Genomic DNA, 18,935 nt, shown 5'->3' with positions numbered 1-18,935 from the left:
TTTCTCATTCCTCTAGTTCCTGCCAGTTTGGGAGGCAGAAGAACCACATGAAAAAGGTTAAGAGCATGTGCACTTTAGAGCAATCTTTGTAGGAGTCTACCCCACACACTCTGTATGGGTTCAAAGTTTGTTGCTCTTTTAGAATGCCCAATTCTCTGACTGGAAAGTTAATCTTTTAAATAGGTACAAATCTGGAAGGTGCTATAAACAAATGTTTAATTTGGGAATTAAACTGACAAACAGGAAATTCTGTTCTTAAATGTTAGCCAGGGAAGCTATATATGATGTTCACAGAAACTAAGTCTGCTTTTTACATATTTATGTATTGATATAGAAATAAATTACATTCAACTATACAAACAGTAAAATATTTCTAATCATACTGTAGTATATTAAGGCATGCAATGAAAACATTGAGAAGTCTAGGGATATCAAAGGTAATGTTTCATTATCATTAGCCTGAAGCACACAGAGACCTGAGATACTTGGTAATGACCTGAACAATTTTATCATGTGGTGCAAATCTGACCTTGCAAGTTAACTGTAGTCAGTCGTGTTTAACTGGTACACTTGAGGATTAGTATTAGCAAAGTGTAGTAAGAATAAGACTAAACAGACTTAAGTCTTTTGAAAGGGGGGAATAAATGGGCAAAGACAAAGTCCTGACAAAGAGTAGTCTAAGGACCTGTTTACTGTTAACACAAAACCCGTGGAATCCAGTGGCTCTTCAGGCAGTGACTCAGGATCCAGGGCTGCCATCACCACGGCAGAAGAGAGCGCTGCATGGCCTACCCTTATGGTCCCTTGGTCAGAACCAGCCGCATGGGACTCGCTGCCTACAGTAGTAAGTAGGGAGGTGGGAGAGAATGCACAGGTACTGACTGAGCAGCAAATGCCTCGGTAATATAAGACAACAAGTTTTGAGACATTCACAGTTCAAATGCAAACATTCTTTCAAGTATGTTGGAAAACTGAGGGACACAATCAGTGACCCTGATTGGTCACTTTTCTGAATGCTTCTGTCAAGAAGTACTGGAGCCAAAGGACTGCTTCCTGAAAGAGGGAGAATTGGGTTCTATTACTTAGCCTCATTTTTTTCATCCTATTTCCACTTTCAGCATGTAATAATATATAAGTAGATGGCTTTACTCTCTTCCTTTTTTAGTCAAAAGAAAGCAATTCAACAAACATGTATGGAAAAGGAGCTCCTCTTTCCGTATTATGTGGACAAGTTAGACATAACATACTATATCTAACGTGAACCAATCTGCCCAACTATCTTTTGTATCTTATGGTTGACACAAATAGAAAGAACTCCAGGCACCCACTTAATGTAACTTTACTGTTCAATGAGCTCATACCATGTACATGTGCCTACACTCGAGCTATCTTCTTGGCCTTTTTGAAGATATAAGTATCTGCCACACGAGTTATAAAGCAAGTTGGTTTTATGTTTCTAAGTTGTTTACACAAACACAGAAACAAAATCTGAATTACTGCCTCAAAGTTAAGTTTGGCTGCTCGGAGCTCAAGAGCTCTATTTTCCTGCTGGAAGTCCCCTACATCCCTCCCTCCAAACACACATGACCCCTACCCTTCCCTACCTAACACAGTAACACCAAACACAACCCAATGTTTTAAGTGTACATCATACATTTATTACCAACAACCCTCTCAACTCCAAAATTGGGCACAGGGATTAAAAATAAAAATTCATTGCACTACTTAGTAAAGCATTACTAGTAACTTTCATAAAAAATGTACAAACTTTGTTAAAAATTTATCAAGCCTTCAAATGATTTGGTTACAGATATTTATAATACGTACATTTAAAACTATATGTTAACTGATACAATGGAGTATGATTTGAGGAAATGACTCAGCAAATGATTCCAAAATACACCCCTGTGAGCTTTCCATAATCTGAAACAAACAGCAAAATGAGGTAACCAAATGTACCAACAGGGGGAAAATAGCTTTCTAATAAAGGCCTAAAGATATCTGTGAAAAATATTCTCGTAAGTGAGTTGGTAGATCTCATTTAAAATATTATAAGAGGCCCAAATATAAGAATCTTAACAAATCACATTTCAGAGAGTGTATAAAATCTAAATAGGCTTTCACATTTTCTAGATTTTGCTTGAAAAAATTCAGGACAGAAAATCCTAATGAGATCTTGATACCTGGAGGCCTTGTTTTTTGTTTTTGTTTTTCTTTTTGGGGAAGAGGGGGTGCTAAAAACCAACAAAGGTGGTATTTCATGCAAAGGAAAACAAAAAAACACAGCAGAGTTAAGGTGGTAAAGCCAATATTGTTTTAGGAGGAAAGGGGAAGAAGGCAAGAAACCAACATCTGCCTGCTATCTGGTGCATCACCTAAGGAGTCAACAGCTGGGTACAAATCAACTGTTCTTTCTCTTCTGCTAGCCACACGGTTGCTAAATGTGGCTAGGTTGAGCTGGTTTGGAACACATGCATGTACGCTCCTAACACACACTAACTACTTAATAAGCAAATCTGCACACATCTCTAAGAGCCCCATGCGAAGAAAAGACATTCCCAAAGAGAGATCAGCCACAAGAGTGCAACAATTCTGGATTTTACCAAAATAGACCCTGCTGCCTCCTAAATTGCCAACGGCCTCTCAAAAATTTAATGGAAAAGGGGTAGTATGACAAGAATTCATCATCCCAGAGAGGGAAGAAAGAGCTACTTTTCCTAGTCATTAGTACAGTGTGCCTTGTTAATTAAGTATCTATATAAATTAGAAAAAGTGCTTTACTTGCATGCTTCAATAAAATGAATACTGAGTGTAGTAATGTTATGTTAGATCTGTACAGATATAAATTTTTTGCAGCTATATAAAAGAGTCTATGTATAAGATGGGCTTTTGCCATTTTAAACATGATTTTTTTAATTAAAAAAAATAAAGATTAAACTATACGTGATTTGTAATGTAGTTGATTATTACGCCAGTAATTTTGGTCTTTAACACACTTTATTCATTAGGAACAGGTAGGGAATACTCTAATGATTTAAAAGTAACATGTGCATTTCACCACTGTTTAGATGTATTTCTGATGCACTGACAAATACAGGGGCAAACAAAGTATGCAAAATCCTACTTGTAGGACTAGATAGAGGCAACAGTGTCTGGAAAAGGGCAAAATTGTGCTTCTGTGTGAATTGACTTTACTGAACTCTAAGCTGTGATAAGCTTATAGTCTTCAAGGGAAGGCAAGTAGCATGGCAGTAACAAGTAGTTAACACTGTCTGAGTAGAAAACGGACACAGCCAAACGAAAGCTGAGGTTGGCAGCAAGTCATCACAGTCCTGACTGGAGAACTGCAGCTTGTGCCACTGCAACCAGAAGAAGGACAGCAACTGCACGAAGAGGCAGACAATGGTGAAGACACTAGAAGAATGAGAGGGGAATTCAAACACCGCTAGAAAAATGACTTGAAACGATCTGAATTATGCTCAAGGAACCTATTAAAAAAACAAAGAAATCCACACAGCTATGTATTCTTTTCAGAGCAACTAAATGCAGGTCAATTCCTGTTTTACAGCATTATTTTTTATACAAAAATCAAATCTTCATTTATACTGCAAGTATTCTGGACACCTGTTAATTTTTTTCTCATTCAACAAAAAAGAAAAGTGATAAAACATCAAAGCACACCAGGTCTAAGGAACTCGAGCTGTCACAGCACTTGATCCATCCTGGAAATGAGGATTTCAATGAGAAGCACGTTTACTGAGGGGAGAAGAACTAGACAACTTTCAAAATTGGAGCTTGGCAGAACAGAAACATAGTCTTCTTAAAACAATTTTGTTGCCTGTGGGAGCTTGAACAAATAACATATCAGAAGTCAAGCTGAGTTAACAGATTTTTTTCTGGTGGAATTAGAAGAGGTGAGACTTCATGGGACCAGTGGTATTCTTAGAAATATATTACTCAAATATCTTCAGAATAGACTACAAACCTAAACATTAAAAGAAAAAAAAAAAATCACAAGCACGTCTGGCTAAGAAGCTTACTGAAAATGTAAAGGAAAACCAAGAGAGTATCAACATTCAAATCACTGATTGAAATGCTAATATTGCTAACTGATGATGTATGATATTGCACCTTCTTTTTGGAAACAGCAAGTTGGAGATTTAAAAATTTCTTTTTCACGACAAAAATCAAAATTTCAGGTTCATGGAGTGAGAATCTATTACACTTTTTCCTTAAGTGACCCAGTTGGGACCACCAACGAAGAGAAGGTGACAGCTGCCTGAAGCAAAGGAAGAAGGCTTTTCTCATTCCATTCACTGGGAGGGAAGGGGATGGAGTATTCAATGCTTATCGTTGATGCACCCTTAGCAATCAGTGTGCAACAGCAAACACAAGGGGGAAACCAGTGTACAGTACTAGTGCTGTTTAAATAACACACCAGATTATACATTGCAGCATAATTAAAACTACACACACATTCTTGGTACATGCTGGTATATAGGATCTCATACACACGTTAGCTACCATGCCCTCACACAAGTAGTTTCACACATTCTCTCTCTCACACACACAGATACATTTACCATCAACAGTCATACGCTGCACTCATTGCCACTCACAGTTTCTGAAGGCTCTATATAAGGTAGATTGCTATATCATCTGGAGCTACCACTTTTAATGAAAGCACATGCTAAAAGATCACGTCCACTGTAATCTTGCAGCAACACTCGGAATGATCACACAAAAACCAGGGAATGTTAGTGCACACACAAAATTAAGCTAAAGAAAAAGTCTTTGGAGTTCCAATCACACGGTTAGTATAACAATCCCATAATTGTGAAGACTAATTGTAAGCTTTTATAGTTGATTAAGTCACACAGTGCAAAGAAAGGTCCATTGACCCTTTTGGTAAAGGGAGGGCTGGAAGCCACACAGATTAAGTTCAATGGATAGTCCGTATATACATGTGATGAGGAACACCCAAACTAAATTTGTGCTCTTAGGTTGGTCATTCTGAATCCCGATGCACTTCTGAAGCATCAGCTCGGCAGATTGGGCAAGTACGATTTGCCTAAAAACAAAAGAGAGAGCACTTGTCTGAATTTTGACTTACACTGTGAAACATATTAAAAGAAACAGAACTATTTTTACTTTCTACATAGTTTTTACATTCTCTGTTCCTTTAAGAAAGTACAATCATTTAATCTCTTAAAAATACTCCACAAACCTCTAAAACAATAGCCTATGAATAATTCTTTATTTGGTTTGTTTTAACATAGACAAGACTATCCATCACCACTTCAGCCAAATGTAATAACTGGCTTAAAATTAAAACTCCATCTCAACAAATGGCATTACCATTCATTGTGCTGCTAAAATCAGAAACATAAGCAACACCTGCTCTCTTATGTTCTACAAAGCATTTTTTATCAAATGCTCTCATTTCTATATTATGATAGCTCTCGAGTCAAGTACTCTTTTCATCCAGCTTCTACTATTTGTTCTTCATCTTGCCCAGTACATCCTTATTTCATCAACCTCCTCTATTACCTTCTTCAAGGAGTGGCCGTGATCTTTCTAAAACATGCTTTCAGGATCCAGTCCAAACTCTCGCACACTTCACAGTGACTTCACAAAAAGCTGACTCCTGGTTTTACCTCTGAATCCCCTTCTCGCTACTCTCCCTCACACTCTAGCCATCAGCCACACAGAACACATGCTTTTCTGGTCATCCTGTTCTCACATGTCAGGGCTATGCATATATAATAAGTTCCGTTTTCTAAAAAGCTTAGATTCTTTACCTTTAGGATTCAGTTTGGACAAAACTGGGTACCCTTAATCTGTGCTCACATGGAAGACTGATTCTATTTTAACTTATCTGTCTTCCTCTCCAATTTTCAAGTTATCTAAGCCAGTATTATCATCCCCTACTCAGAATAATCTAAAACAAACCAACCCTAAAGTTAACTTAAATTATTTTACTGTATCACATTTTCATCCTACTATTAAAAAAAATTTGGGGGGCTACACCCCACAGCATGTGTTTAGCTCTCCAACCAGGGATTGATCCTGTGACCCCTGCACTGGAAGGCAGTCCTTAACCCTGGACTGCCAGTGAAGTCCCTTTATCCTACTATTAAAAAAGAAGAAAATAAGAAGTCCCTGAAATAATTTCACCCTGGCATACTATCAGAATTTGTGTCTTTGGAATTTTCCCTCCCATATACACAAAGGAGAAAATGGTCAGAATTATGAAAGCTGTGTTTCAATTTAATCAACCTCCACCAAACCATGGACTATGGTCAGTAATAGAAAATTCAATGTCATTCTCTTCAGATGCCATCACTTTACCTTAAGCCATTTGTCGACACACTTGGCATGGAACTCATGGTTACAGGGTAAAACTCTAAGTAGCTGCCTTGACTCAAAATCACACATGCATACTACACACCTGAAATAAACCAGAAAGATTGTTTAACCATAAAACCAAGTAGTTTCTATTTTGTTACAACTATCGAAACCATAAAGCCATTTACTATCTCACTTATCAAAATACCATGTAAATTTAAAACTAAAATAATCTATCAAATACCCTTAAAAAAAGCACGATGTTAAGACATTTAGTAAGAGTGCTTTGTTTTGCTTAGTGAGAGATCAACAAGAAAATTTCTGGTTTAACATCCAAGCCAGCCTTAATACTGAAGATGCTATTATATTCAACAGTGTTGAAACAGCTGGACATTCATATGCAAAAGAATGTAGTTGGACTCCTACCTCACACAGTATATGAAATTAACTAAAAAATGAAAAACCTAAATATAAGAGCAAAAAACTATTAAACTCTTAAAGAAAATACAAGTGTAGATCTTCATGACCTTGGAATAGGCAGTTCAGTTCAGTTCAGTCAGTCGTGTCCAACTCTTTGTGACCTCACGGACTGCAGCACACCAGGTCTCCCTGTCCATCACCAACTCCCAGAGTTTACTCAAACTCATGCCCATTGAGTCGGTGATGCCATCCAACCATCTTATCTTCTGTCGACCCCTTCTCCTCCTGCCTTCAATCTTTCGCAGATCAGGGTCTTTTCAAATGAGTCAGTTCTTCACATCAGCTGGCTAAAGTATTAGAGTTTCAGCTTCAGCATCAGTTCTTCCAATGAATATTCAGGACTGATTTCCTTTAGGATGGACTAGCTGGATCTCCTTGCTGTCCAAGGGACTCGAAAGAGTCTTCTCCAACACCACAGTTCAAAAGCATCACTTCTTCGGTGCTCAGCCTTCTTTATGGTCAACTTTGACATCCATACATGACTCCTGGAAAAACCATAGCCTTGACTAGACGGACCTTTGTTGGCAAAGTAATGTCTCTGCTTTTTAATAAGCTTTCTAGGTTGGTCATAACTTTTCTTCCAAGGAGCGAGCGTCTTTTAATTTCATGGCTGCAGTCACCATCTGCAGTGATTTTGGAGGCCCCCAAATAAAGTCCCTTACTGTTTCCACTGTTTCCCCATCTATTTGCCATGAAATGATGGGACCAGATACCATGGTCTTCATTTTCTGAATGTTGAGCTTTAAGCCAACTTTTTCACTCTCCTCTTTCACTTTCATCAAGAGGCTTTTTAAGTTCTTCTTCACTTTCTGCCGTAAGGGTGGTGTCATCAGCATATCTGGGGTTATTGATATTTCTCCTGGCAATCTTGATTCCAGCTTGTGCTTCATCCAGCCCAGCGTTTCTCAAGATGTACTCTGCATAGAAGTTAAATAAGCAGGGTGACAATATACAGCTTTGACATACTCCTTTCCTGATTTGGAATCAGTCTGTTGTTCCATGTCCAGTTCTAACTGCTGCTTCCTGACCTGCATACAGACTTATCAAGAGACAGGTCAGGTGGTCTGGTAGTCTCATCTCTTGAAGAATTTTACACAGTTTGTTGTGATCCACACAGTCAAAGGCTTTCGTGTAGTCAATAAAGCAGAAGTAAATGGTTTTCTGGAACTCTCTTGCTTTTTCAATGATCCAACGGATGTTGGCGATTTGATCTCTCGTTCCTCTGCCTTTTTTAAATCCAGCTTGAACATCTGGAAGTTCACGGTTCATGTACTGTTGAAGCCTGGCTTGGAGAATTTTGAGCATTACTTTACTAGCACGTGAGATGAATGCAATTGTGCGGTAGTTTGAGCATTCTTTGGCATTGCCTTTCTTTGGGATTGGAATGAAAACTGACCTTTTCCAGTCCTGTGGCCACTGCTGAGTTTTCCAAATTTGTTGGCATATTGAGTGCAGCACTTTCACACCATCTTCTTTTAAGATTTGAAATAGCTCAATTGGAATTCCATCACCTCCACTAGCTTTGTTCGTAGCGATGCTTCCTAAGGCCCACTTGACTTCACATTCCAGGATGTCTGGCTCTAGGTCAGGGATCACACCACTGTGATTATCTGGGTCGTGAAGATCGTTTTTGTACAGCTCTTCTGTGTATTCTTGCCACCTCTTCTTAATATCTTCTGCTTCTGTTAGGTCCCTACCATTTCTGTCCTTTATTGAGCCCATCTTTGCATGAAATTTTCCCTTGGTATCTCTAATTTTCTTGACGCGATCTCTAGTCTTCCCCATTCTGTTGTTTTCCTCTATTTCTTTGCATTGGTCACTGAGGAAGGCTTTCTTATCTCTCCTTGCTATTCTTTGGAACTCTGCATTCAAATAGGCAATGGTTTCTTAAGCATGATATCAAAAGCGTAAGAAACAACAACCAAAAAAGGCAGATAAATTGAACTTTATCCTTTAAAATAAAGGGGGATACTAAAGATGCTTTATAAATCTAAAGTGAAAAGACAACTAACTCATAGAATTAAAGATATTTTTGAAAATCATGTGTCTTACAAGGACCTATATATATAAAATATAAATAACTCCTACAACTCAATAAAAGCAACCCAATTAAAAAACAAAGAATGTGAATACACATTTCTCCAAAGAAGATACATAAATGGCCAGTAAGCATAGTAAGAGCTCAACATCACTAGCCCAGCTGGAAAATGAAATCCAAAACCTCAAGAGATAACACTTCATTCCCACTAGGGCTGCTAGAATCAAAAGACAGACAATAACAAGCACTGGTGAGGATGGGGAGAAAAGGAAACTTCTGTACACTGCTGGTGAGAATGTAAAATGGTGTGGCCCATTAGGAATGAAATGATACAAGCTACAATATGGTGGTCCTTGAGAACATTATGCTAAATCAAGGAAGCCAGACCCAAAAGACCCCATGTTATATTGGTTCCATTTACATGAAATGTCCAGAACAGGCCAATCTATGGAGATAAAAGTAAATTAGTGGGGGCCTGAGTCAGGGCTTTGGAGGGTTGGGGAGCAATGGGGAGTGGCTATTAATTGATAAGGTATTTCTACTGGGGGTGATGAAAATGATATTAATTTGACTGTGATGATGGTTGCAAAACTCTTATTAATATACTTAAAAACCACTGGATTGTACACTTTAAATGTGAACTATATCTCAGTAGAGTTGCTATTAAGAAAGATGCTATAATAAGCAGAATCTTTAGGTAAACCCCTCAAATTTTACAGGTATGAGACTTTTCGATTTAATATAAAACATTCTAGAGTTAAAAACCGTAAGATTTCTAGGCTCATAAAAATCCAGAACAGCACTGTCTAGAACCTTCTTAGGTGACAGAAATGCCATATACCTCTATCTTTTGATACAGCATCACTGGCTAGTGCAACTAAAAATTTTAACTTTAACAGCTATCTTATTGGACAGAACAAGCCTAGACTATGAAAACGGTCATTACTTACCTTCATCAAGTTATCTTTGACTTTCAAGCTTTTATTTCATGAAGGTGGAAAAGTAAATTTAATACAGAAAGATGTCAGAAAAATGTACTTACAAAGTCTGTTCTGACTGGTGGTTGTTAGGATTGAACCGGTAAGAAGGAAGTTGTTCAATATCTGCTTTAGTCAGTCCTCGAGGCTTGGCCTCTCCCAGTCGCTCTGCTAGGTTTAACAGGGCCTATAGAGGGAAAGAAAGATGTATCTGCATATCCTTCTCTGAATTTTATATTCCAACATATATATTTTTTAAAATTAGCTTTATTATGGAAAAATTTTAAATATATACTAAAGTAGAAAAATAGTATAAAGAAATTACTTCCATATGCCCATTACCCATGCTCAACAGTTCATGGCTAATTTTATTTCATTTTTCACTGTCCACTCCCACATCCACATTATTTTGAAAGAAACCTAAAACATGGTATTTCACTGGTAAGATAGTTCTGCTTTTCTGTTTAAGGCAGTCCGTCAGCCTCAGCATTTTGGACACTTGAGGCTTGGGTAAAGTTTTGTTGTAGGGGGTTGTCCTATGCACTGCACAATGTTTAGCAGTAACCCTGGTCTCTACAACATCTGCAATGGCTCAGCACTGAAGAATCTGCCTGCAATGCAGGAGCCGCAGATTCAAATCCCTGGATGTGGAAGATCCCCTGGAGAAGGGAATGGCAATCCACTCCAGTATTCTTGCCTGGAGAATCCCACGGACTGAGGAGCCTGGCGAGGAGGATCGAAAAGAGTCAGATATGACTGAAGCAACTTAGCCCATGTGCGTTGCTCTATACAAAAGTTATCTCCAGACTTTGCTAAATACCTTTTAAGGGATAAAACTATCCCCAGGTTGAGAACCACCAGCACTTTAAAAACTAAAAGATTATTTAAAATGTAACAACAGAACATTACACTCTCCAATTCCTTAATGTTAAATATCTTTGATTGTTTCAATTATTTTCAATACTCTTTGAAATAGTTCGTTCAAATTAGGATTCAAATAAACCATGTTACCACTGCCTGATGTCTCAAGTATGTATTTTTACTCTTCTATTTGTTAAAGAAACCAAGTCAACCACCTGTAGAAGTTCCCAGTCTGAATTTTGCTGACTGAACCTCCCCACACCGATTCCTGTGGTTTAATACATTCCCTGTCCCCTCTCAGTTCAGTTCAGTTCAGTCGCTCAGTCGTGTCCGACTCTTTGCGACCCCATGAATCACAGCATGCCAGGCCTCCCTGTCCATCACCAACTCCCGGAGTTCACTCAGACTCACGTCCATCGAGTCAGTGATGCCATCCAGCCATCTCATCCTCTGTCGTCCCCTTCTTCTCCTGCCCCCAATCCCTCCCAGCATCAGAGTCTTTTCCAGTGAGTCAACTCTTCGCATGAGGTGGCCAAAGTACTGGAGTTTCAGCTTTAGCATCATTCCTTCCAAAGAAATCCCAGGGCTGATCTCCCCCTTCAGAATGGACTGGTTGGATCTCCTTGCAGTCCAAGGGACTCTCAAGAGTTTCTCTAGCACCACAGTTCAAAAGCATCAATTCTTCGGCGCTCAGCCTTCTTCACAGTCCAACTCTCACATCCATACATGACCACAGGAAAAACCACAGCTTTGACTAGATGAACCTTTGTTGGCAAAGTAATGTCTCTGCTTTTGAATATGCTATCTAGGTTGGTCATAACCTTCCTTCCAAGGAGTAAGCATCTTTTAATTTCATGGCTGCAGTCATCATCTGCAGTGATTTTGGAGTCCAGAAAAATAAAGTCTGACACTTTTCCACTGTTTCCCCATCTATTTCCCATGAAGTGATGGGACCGGATGCCATGATCTTCGTTTTCTGAATGTTGAGCTTTAAGCCAACTTTTTCACTCTCCACTTTCACTTTCATCAAGAGGCTTTTTAGTTCCTCTTCACTTTCTGCCATAAGGGTGGTGTCATCTGCATATCTGAGGTTATTGATATTTCTCCCTGCAATCTTGATTCTAGCTTGTGTTTCTTCCAGTCCAGTGTTTCTCATGATGTACTCTGCATAGAAGTTAAATAAGCAGGGTGACAATATACAGCTTTGACGTACTCCTTTTCCTATTTGGAACCAGTCTGTTGTTCCATGTCCAGTTCTAACTGTTGCTTCCTGTCCTGCATATAGGTTTCTCAAGAGGCAGATCAAGTAGTCTCTACTTCCTGTAATTTGGAAGGTTTTACTATTTCCATCATACTGCTCAGCATGTCTTGTTTTTATGTTAGCACTGATGGAACACTGCCTAGGATCCATTAATTCATTAAAAATTGTAATATTCTATTATTCTTTATTTATTAGATAAAATGCTTTTTATATTGATCAACTGCCTCATATCAAACTATACTTAGTTGCATAATTTATATGAAATTGGAAGGATAAGACCAACAAATTTATTTTCTATTGTTTTTTTTTTGAAGTATCACTCATGAACTCATGGATTTTAACTCAGGTGGTAAGTTTCAACACATTGTAGCTATTATATTTATTGATTTTACCCTGCTGCTGCTGCTGCTAAGTCACTTCAGTCATGTCCGACTCTGTGAGACCCCATAGATGGCAGCCCATCAGGCTCCCCGTCCCTGGGATTCTCCAGGCAGGAACACTGGAGCAGGTTGCCACCAATGCATGAAGGTGAAAAGTGAAAGTGAAGTCGCTCAGTCCTGTCCGACTCTTCTCGACCCCATGGACTGCAGCCTACCAGGCTCCTCCGTCCATGGGATTTTCCAGGCAAGAGTACTGGAGTGGGGTGCCATTGCCTTCTCCGTGATTTTACCCCAGTCCCTCCATTTTCCTGGTTTTCCATAGGTCTAACTGTTCGTTTGCTTTCTACAATCAGGCAGCCATGTACAGGTCGCTTGCCCCCCACCCCCTTTTTTAAGGCTACCACTGGTTAAGAGAATAGGTAACAAAGAAACATTGATGGACAACGAGAGGAATAAGTTTAACTTTCCATAGACTCAATAATCAATGCTGTGGTAACTGTTGCTACTTCTGGTACAGCCTTACTTGGAGAAATGGGTCACCTAAAAGACTCTTTCCCCATTCCCCATGCATGCCCCCCAGTGTCTCTAAATGCTAAATAGATGGTAACTTGTTAAATTTTATCAATGCTGACTATAATTAGCTATAAAATTTATGATACAGGTGATATATCTTTTATACCTCTATTTTATATTCTATAGGATACTTAGGTCAACTAATACAATTTATTGACTACTATGTTAAGGCCTTATTGGATGGAGAGTAAAATGATATTGAGCCCTTAACAAATCTACATGATCAGAAGGCAAGACAACTGAAGGCAGGACATAATAATTATGCATAGTTGTATAACACCTATGAGGGCAAAAAGGAGAAAGACTCATACAGACCTGGGAATAGACCAGAACTGCCTTTCACAGAGGCAGCATTAGTTGGGTCTTGAAAGACAGCCATGTGTAAGAAGTGGGCAAAGTTCTTAAGAAGAACCAAGGGAAGTAAAGGCACTGAAGCAAGGATGTACAGGAGAGACTCAAAAAATGATGAGTACTCTGGAATAGGGAGTACTGGAGGCATGCACACTATGATAAAACCACAAATAGCAAATACTTTCTTGACTGGATTAAAGTACAATTTTGCAGAAGATTAAACATGTCAACCCCAAATATAATTTAGAAAGAGACTCTAACGCCAAACACAAAATATTTTTCTTTTACTGGAATGGTATCACTGTTTTTACCACTGATATGTATATGATCTGTTTAACAGAGAGCTGTCTTGCTTTCAGCAATATGACTTATGATAATTTTAGTACAAAATGCCTAAAGGATAACCAACTCCTTTTCTTACTACTCTGTTCAAAACTAGCATAAACAGTGTAGAAACATAAAATTATTATAGCCCATTTCTCAAGAGATCTGAGACTGGAATCCAAAGGACACTGCAATATGACTGTACATGCAGAAAGTAACATAACAGCATTTTAAAAATGACAAAAGAATACAGCATTTGGCCTGATTTCTTCCACATGCATTAAAAAGGGGGGAGGGATGCTGTAAGACTATGTGTGTCTTTCCTCTCTGTACCCAGATTCCATTTACCTAAAACAAATAACAAAAAACCTGTTCCAATATTTATGTTGTATAGAGACTAAGTGAGGCTGGGGTAAGCAGCAGCCAGCCAGCAGTACCAAAACAAAGTCAGTCACTCACATTCAACATTTCCAAATCCAAATATGTCTCCCAACCCTTTAACTGTCCACTCTACTCCAAACCTCAAATAATACAGCAATGTCAACATCATCTAAATTAAGTGGTATTATCTATTTGCCCTGACATCTTGGAGGCAGCCCTCCTCACAAGCTATTGCAGTCCTTTTGCAGAGCATCTTCTCTTGGAACCCTCCCACTCACAACCCTGACACTACCATAAACCATTCAATGATCAAATCCTGTTGATTCTAGTGTTAAAATGTTTGTCAAAGTGTATTCTTTTCTACTTCAAGTTTTCATAGTTCAGAACTTGCATGGTTTTATAATTTACTGTCTGGTAAAAATTGGTTACCCTGCCACCAACTCTGAACCACTTCATCTATTTCTTCATGCTACTAATTCTGACTCTTTAAGATAGCAATCTGATCGATAAACACCAAAATATTTAGTGGTTCGTTCCTCCCACAATATTCAAAATTATGTTCATTCTGTACCAGGGCAAGCACAGGGCACTCAAATACAACCAGTTGAGTTTTTCAATCAAATCTCCAGGTTCTCCTCTCACTTTAGCTAGATATTATGTTCTTCCTCAAGAATATCCAGCATTTCCCTGCCTCAATCTTAGGCATGAAAAAGCTTTCCCATCCCTCAGGAACTGACTCTTCACACTTCTGCGGCCGCAAAATGTTTTCAGAATATCCGATCTTAATTCATCATTTTCTCATTTACATTCTCTCACAGGAAGTGTATGTAATTCTAATAGAGAACACCAGTCTATCTTGTTATCATAACTATGTGGCACATGTTGAAATAATTTTTGATATATCTGTATCTTGAAATATACAATGGATTTACCTAGTGTTTAATTAGATGAATGAGTTGAGTAGTACAGTATTTTTATGCATACAAGTTCCCAAATCAACTCACAGTTCATCTACTAACCTCGTAATTTTCTACTTCTCCATCTTCCACATCCAATTCAAAGCTGAAAGTTGGGCCCACTGCAGGTGGCACTGGAAGCATTGATCTGCAGTGAAAATAACCAACACAAGGATTGATACATTAATGCATTGTATCAGTGAACAGGATGAGAAGAACATGGCCAGTGCTACAGGGATAAAGAATGAATGTTGATCAGTGACAACCCTTTAAAGAAACTGATTTTACTAGCAATAAACAATTAAAAACTGACATTAAAAGAATATCATTTGCAACAGCATAAAAAAACATGAAATATTACAGATGAATTTAACAAAACATGTGCAAGACCTGTAAAATAAAACTGTAAAAATACTGCTAGGATAAATTTGAAAAGGTAATAGACAGAGAAATATACCATATAAGTAGGTCAGAAGATTCAATATTGTTAAAGATGTCAATTCTCTTCCAAAACTCATCTATGGATTTCACATAATCCCTACCTCACGTAATCCCTACCAAATTCCAGCTTTTTTAAAGTAGAAACTGATTTGCTGATTTAAAATTTATATGGACATGCAAAAGACTTTAAATAAAATCAGTTTAAGAACAAATTAGGAGATTTATAGTATCTGATTTTAAGATAATAAAGCTACAATTTTCAAAATAGTATGATATAGGCACATAGCCGTCTGGTATAAAAACAACATTCCCTAGCCTTTCTAGAAGTACTTACAGACATGGGTCTAGATTCTAACCAACAGGAGTTATACATGTCGGCAGGAATCATACATGCAACTTCTAGTAATTATCCTTGAGAGGAAGCAGGTAGGCAGAGAGATTCAGTTTCATTTTGCTAGCTAGAATGTGGATGTGACGGCCAGAGCCTGAGAAGTCATCTTATATCATGCAGAGGAAACCATAAAATTTTGAGGATGGTAGACCCATTCTTCAGAGTTATGGAGTTAACAGACCATGTCTGAATCACCTAATTCTAGGCTTTCACTGCACGAGAAAGATAAAAAGAACTATGACGTTTAACCTATGGGTGTTTCTGTTACAAATCTAATCCTAGCAGAGTATTTCTAAGGCACAGATATAACTTTTCTCTCTCGCTTCCCTTGAGAGAAGTGGCAGCATTAAATGCTAGATAACCATGGAAGGTGGCGAGTGACGCCTGCTGTGAAAGAGGCAACCCATTTAAGCTTCTCTACCTAACTTCTGGTGTACCCCCTGCCCCACTTCTCCCCTGTCCTTGCTCTTCTCTTTCAGCCTTAAATGGTCCCCCACCCCAACCTCTTAACATCAAATAAAAACAAGTATCTAAGACATATAAAATTGTTCATAAAGGGAAGAGTATCTCAAGGGTGTCAAAATTCAGAACTCAATAAAGAATAAGACAGAACTTACAACACATATGGTAGTAAGCTGGATGGTAAGGGGTGGTGGTATGGGCTGCTGGGATCGGTATCTACTGCGTCCTGTGAGCCTCCGAGGCATAAATGGAGGATAAGGCTGTAGAGAAAAAATGTTAAGACAATTTTAACATCATTCCACATCCACAACTTTTTAAGGTGTTAAATAAAGTCTCTTCTTTTTTTAAAAACCTAGAAAGTTATTTATTGTTCAAGGGTATTTAGTATTTCTTAAATGTTAACAAAGGTGCAGCAACTAGTTTTTAAAACAAGAATACTCTAGGTGTGCTTCTAAACACAATTTTCCAACTGACTGCAAGAATTACATTTAAAATTCGAAACATGTAGAATTATACTGAAGCAGAACTCAAAACAAATTAGTTACCAAAGCGAGGCAATAAATTAATAACAACGAATGAAAACCTTACTACTCATACGAAAACCTCCTGATGCAAAGGATCATGTGTTAGGAACTGCAAAGGAGCTGATGAGGTAATGTCGGGGGATGGGCAGATGGAGGGTAAGTAAAACCTCCCACAGGAGATGTTCTCCTAAGAGTTCCACTTCGTTTTCTATCCTTTGCAGAGGCTGAGGGGGGGAAAAAGCAAACTAATATACTTCCAGTGTTTAGATAGATAGACTGTGCTTTATAACAAAATTCAAAAAACCCAAAGATATCTTTTGGGTCATGCATTTCCTGATGTTCACATCAATCTAAATTCATACATGTGGACATACAGCCTACAGTAATACTGCCTTTAACTGAATTTCAATAAGAAGATCTCTCAAGCATGTTATTACACATTTCCACTATTCACTAAATGATACATATCTTTCACTATTTGAACTTTCCCTTAAAAATGATATAAAGAAAGACAAAAAGTCATGTAGTAAGCCAGTTACACGAAAGTTGAAGTTACTTAAGTCATGGCACACTGAACTACATCAATTTCAGACACAACCTTTTAATAGACGAAATCAAAGATGGTGTATACTGTAAATGAGAACTAGGGCTAAATAGTATAGAACACAGCAGGCAGTTATTTTATAGTAGAAAGCTTACGGGCTTTGGCATTAGACAAACTCTTGGTGCTGTAAATAATGAGCCCTGTGGCTCTTATAGAAATTACTTAATCTGAACCTTAATACTGTCATCTGTAGAACTGACATGTTCATAGCCTACTTCCGAAGTGTGATTTGAACACCAAGACAATGTTCGATAAAGCACACAGTGCTTTGCAAAGCACATAGCCTATGGTTGCCCCCTCCCCCCAATCTTTTATAAAAAATAGCTTGAGATAAAATTCACATACTATAAATTCACCCTGCTAAGGGGTACAATTCAGTGGATTTTAGTATATTCACAAGAGTTGTACATCATCACCACTGTCTAATTTCCCTCAGACATTCCCAAGTTCTAGACAACTGCTAATGTACTTTATATTTCTATACACTTATTTTTGGACATCTCATATATATGGAATCACACAGGATGTGGCCCTGTACTCTGCCTTCTTTCACTTAGCATGGTTTCAAGGTTCATCCATCTTGTAGTCTGTATATTAGTACTTTGTTCTTTTTGGAGTTGAATAATCATCTACTGGATACATATACCATGCCTTGTTTATCCACTCATCAGTTAATGGACATCTGGAATGTTTCCACTTATGGCTATTAGGAATAATGTTGCTATGAACATCTGTGTACACATTCTGGGGCTGATGCTTTCAATCTGATCTCTTGGGAACAAATGTTAGTCTAACTTCTTCCCACAGTTAAGAGAACAGCAACACATTATTCAAATACAAGTAACTGCTAACAGTTACTGTGAAAAGTTATGTATGCTTGTATGATGGCTAAATTTAGTTTTAACCTTGAATTCCCAGGTACTGGAAGCTTCCTAAGGAACATCCTGGCATGAATCCTGTTCTGATTCTAATAAAAGATTTTCTTGTGGGAGTAGTTTCAACTTTTCAGATTAGCCAAACTTCTGTCATAATTGGCTTCTAATTTTCAGGAAAGCAGCCAGGTAAGCTCGTATCTCACCTCTTCCTGAGACTAAGCATGGTGTATAAATCCTAAGTAAAGCATGGTCAGGCTCTGTTAGGGTAAACCATCAAGCTCCATTCACAAGACCATTTCCACTCAAAGCATTTCCATATGTTCTTTCCCTTATTCTCCTTTAATCATGGTTCAGATGTTCAACTTGGCCTGTCTAGAAAACAATGGGGCCTTCTTCCTGTGTGTTTTCCCGCACTGATCCCTCCAGCCCCTGGAAATATTATGCCTCTCAGCTATATTCCAGCTCCAGGACAGAGTGAACTATGCTAACAGAGTATCTCATCTACTTTTTCATCAGAACACAGCATAAAACCACCCTTTGGAAAAAAACAATTGAGGTTCAAAGGATTACTTACTTGCCTAAATGAATATAAATATTATTCTAACAAGTATAAACATTTTTATAATATTTTCATTTTCCCATTTTAGAAACGTATGAAAGGAAAAACTAGAACTGTGTTTTTTTTTTCCAGATTCAATTTCCAAAGGA

At 38.1% G+C, this 18,935-nt stretch overlaps 1 protein-coding gene across 1 annotated transcript; it reads right to left on the bottom strand.

Annotated features, from left to right (window-relative positions):
* Positions 1 to 1,633: 1,633 nt before the first annotated feature.
* Positions 1,634 to 16,504, bottom strand: LOC113888798 (E3 ubiquitin-protein ligase RNF38-like). Its single transcript, XM_027535790.1, has 5 exons — positions 16,380 to 16,504; positions 14,994 to 15,078; positions 9,909 to 10,030; positions 6,352 to 6,451; positions 1,634 to 5,071 (listed from the first exon to the last, which is right to left on the bottom strand). The coding sequence occupies exons 2-5, from the start codon at positions 15,072 to 15,074 to the stop codon at positions 5,009 to 5,011; spliced, it is 366 nt and encodes a 121-aa protein (XP_027391591.1). The 5' UTR covers positions 15,075 to 15,078; positions 16,380 to 16,504; the 3' UTR covers positions 1,634 to 5,008.
* Between the last annotated feature and the right edge of the window lie 2,431 nt (positions 16,505 to 18,935).

The sequence above is a fragment of the Bos indicus x Bos taurus genome, unplaced genomic scaffold (genome assembly GCF_003369695.1).
Source record: "Bos indicus x Bos taurus breed Angus x Brahman F1 hybrid unplaced genomic scaffold, Bos_hybrid_MaternalHap_v2.0 tig00001986_arrow_arrow_obj, whole genome shotgun sequence".
NCBI classification, from domain to species: Eukaryota; Metazoa; Chordata; class Mammalia; order Artiodactyla; family Bovidae; genus Bos; species Bos indicus x Bos taurus.
Note: the sequence above shows the minus strand (reverse complement) of the source record. Positions and strands in the feature narration are given on the sequence as shown.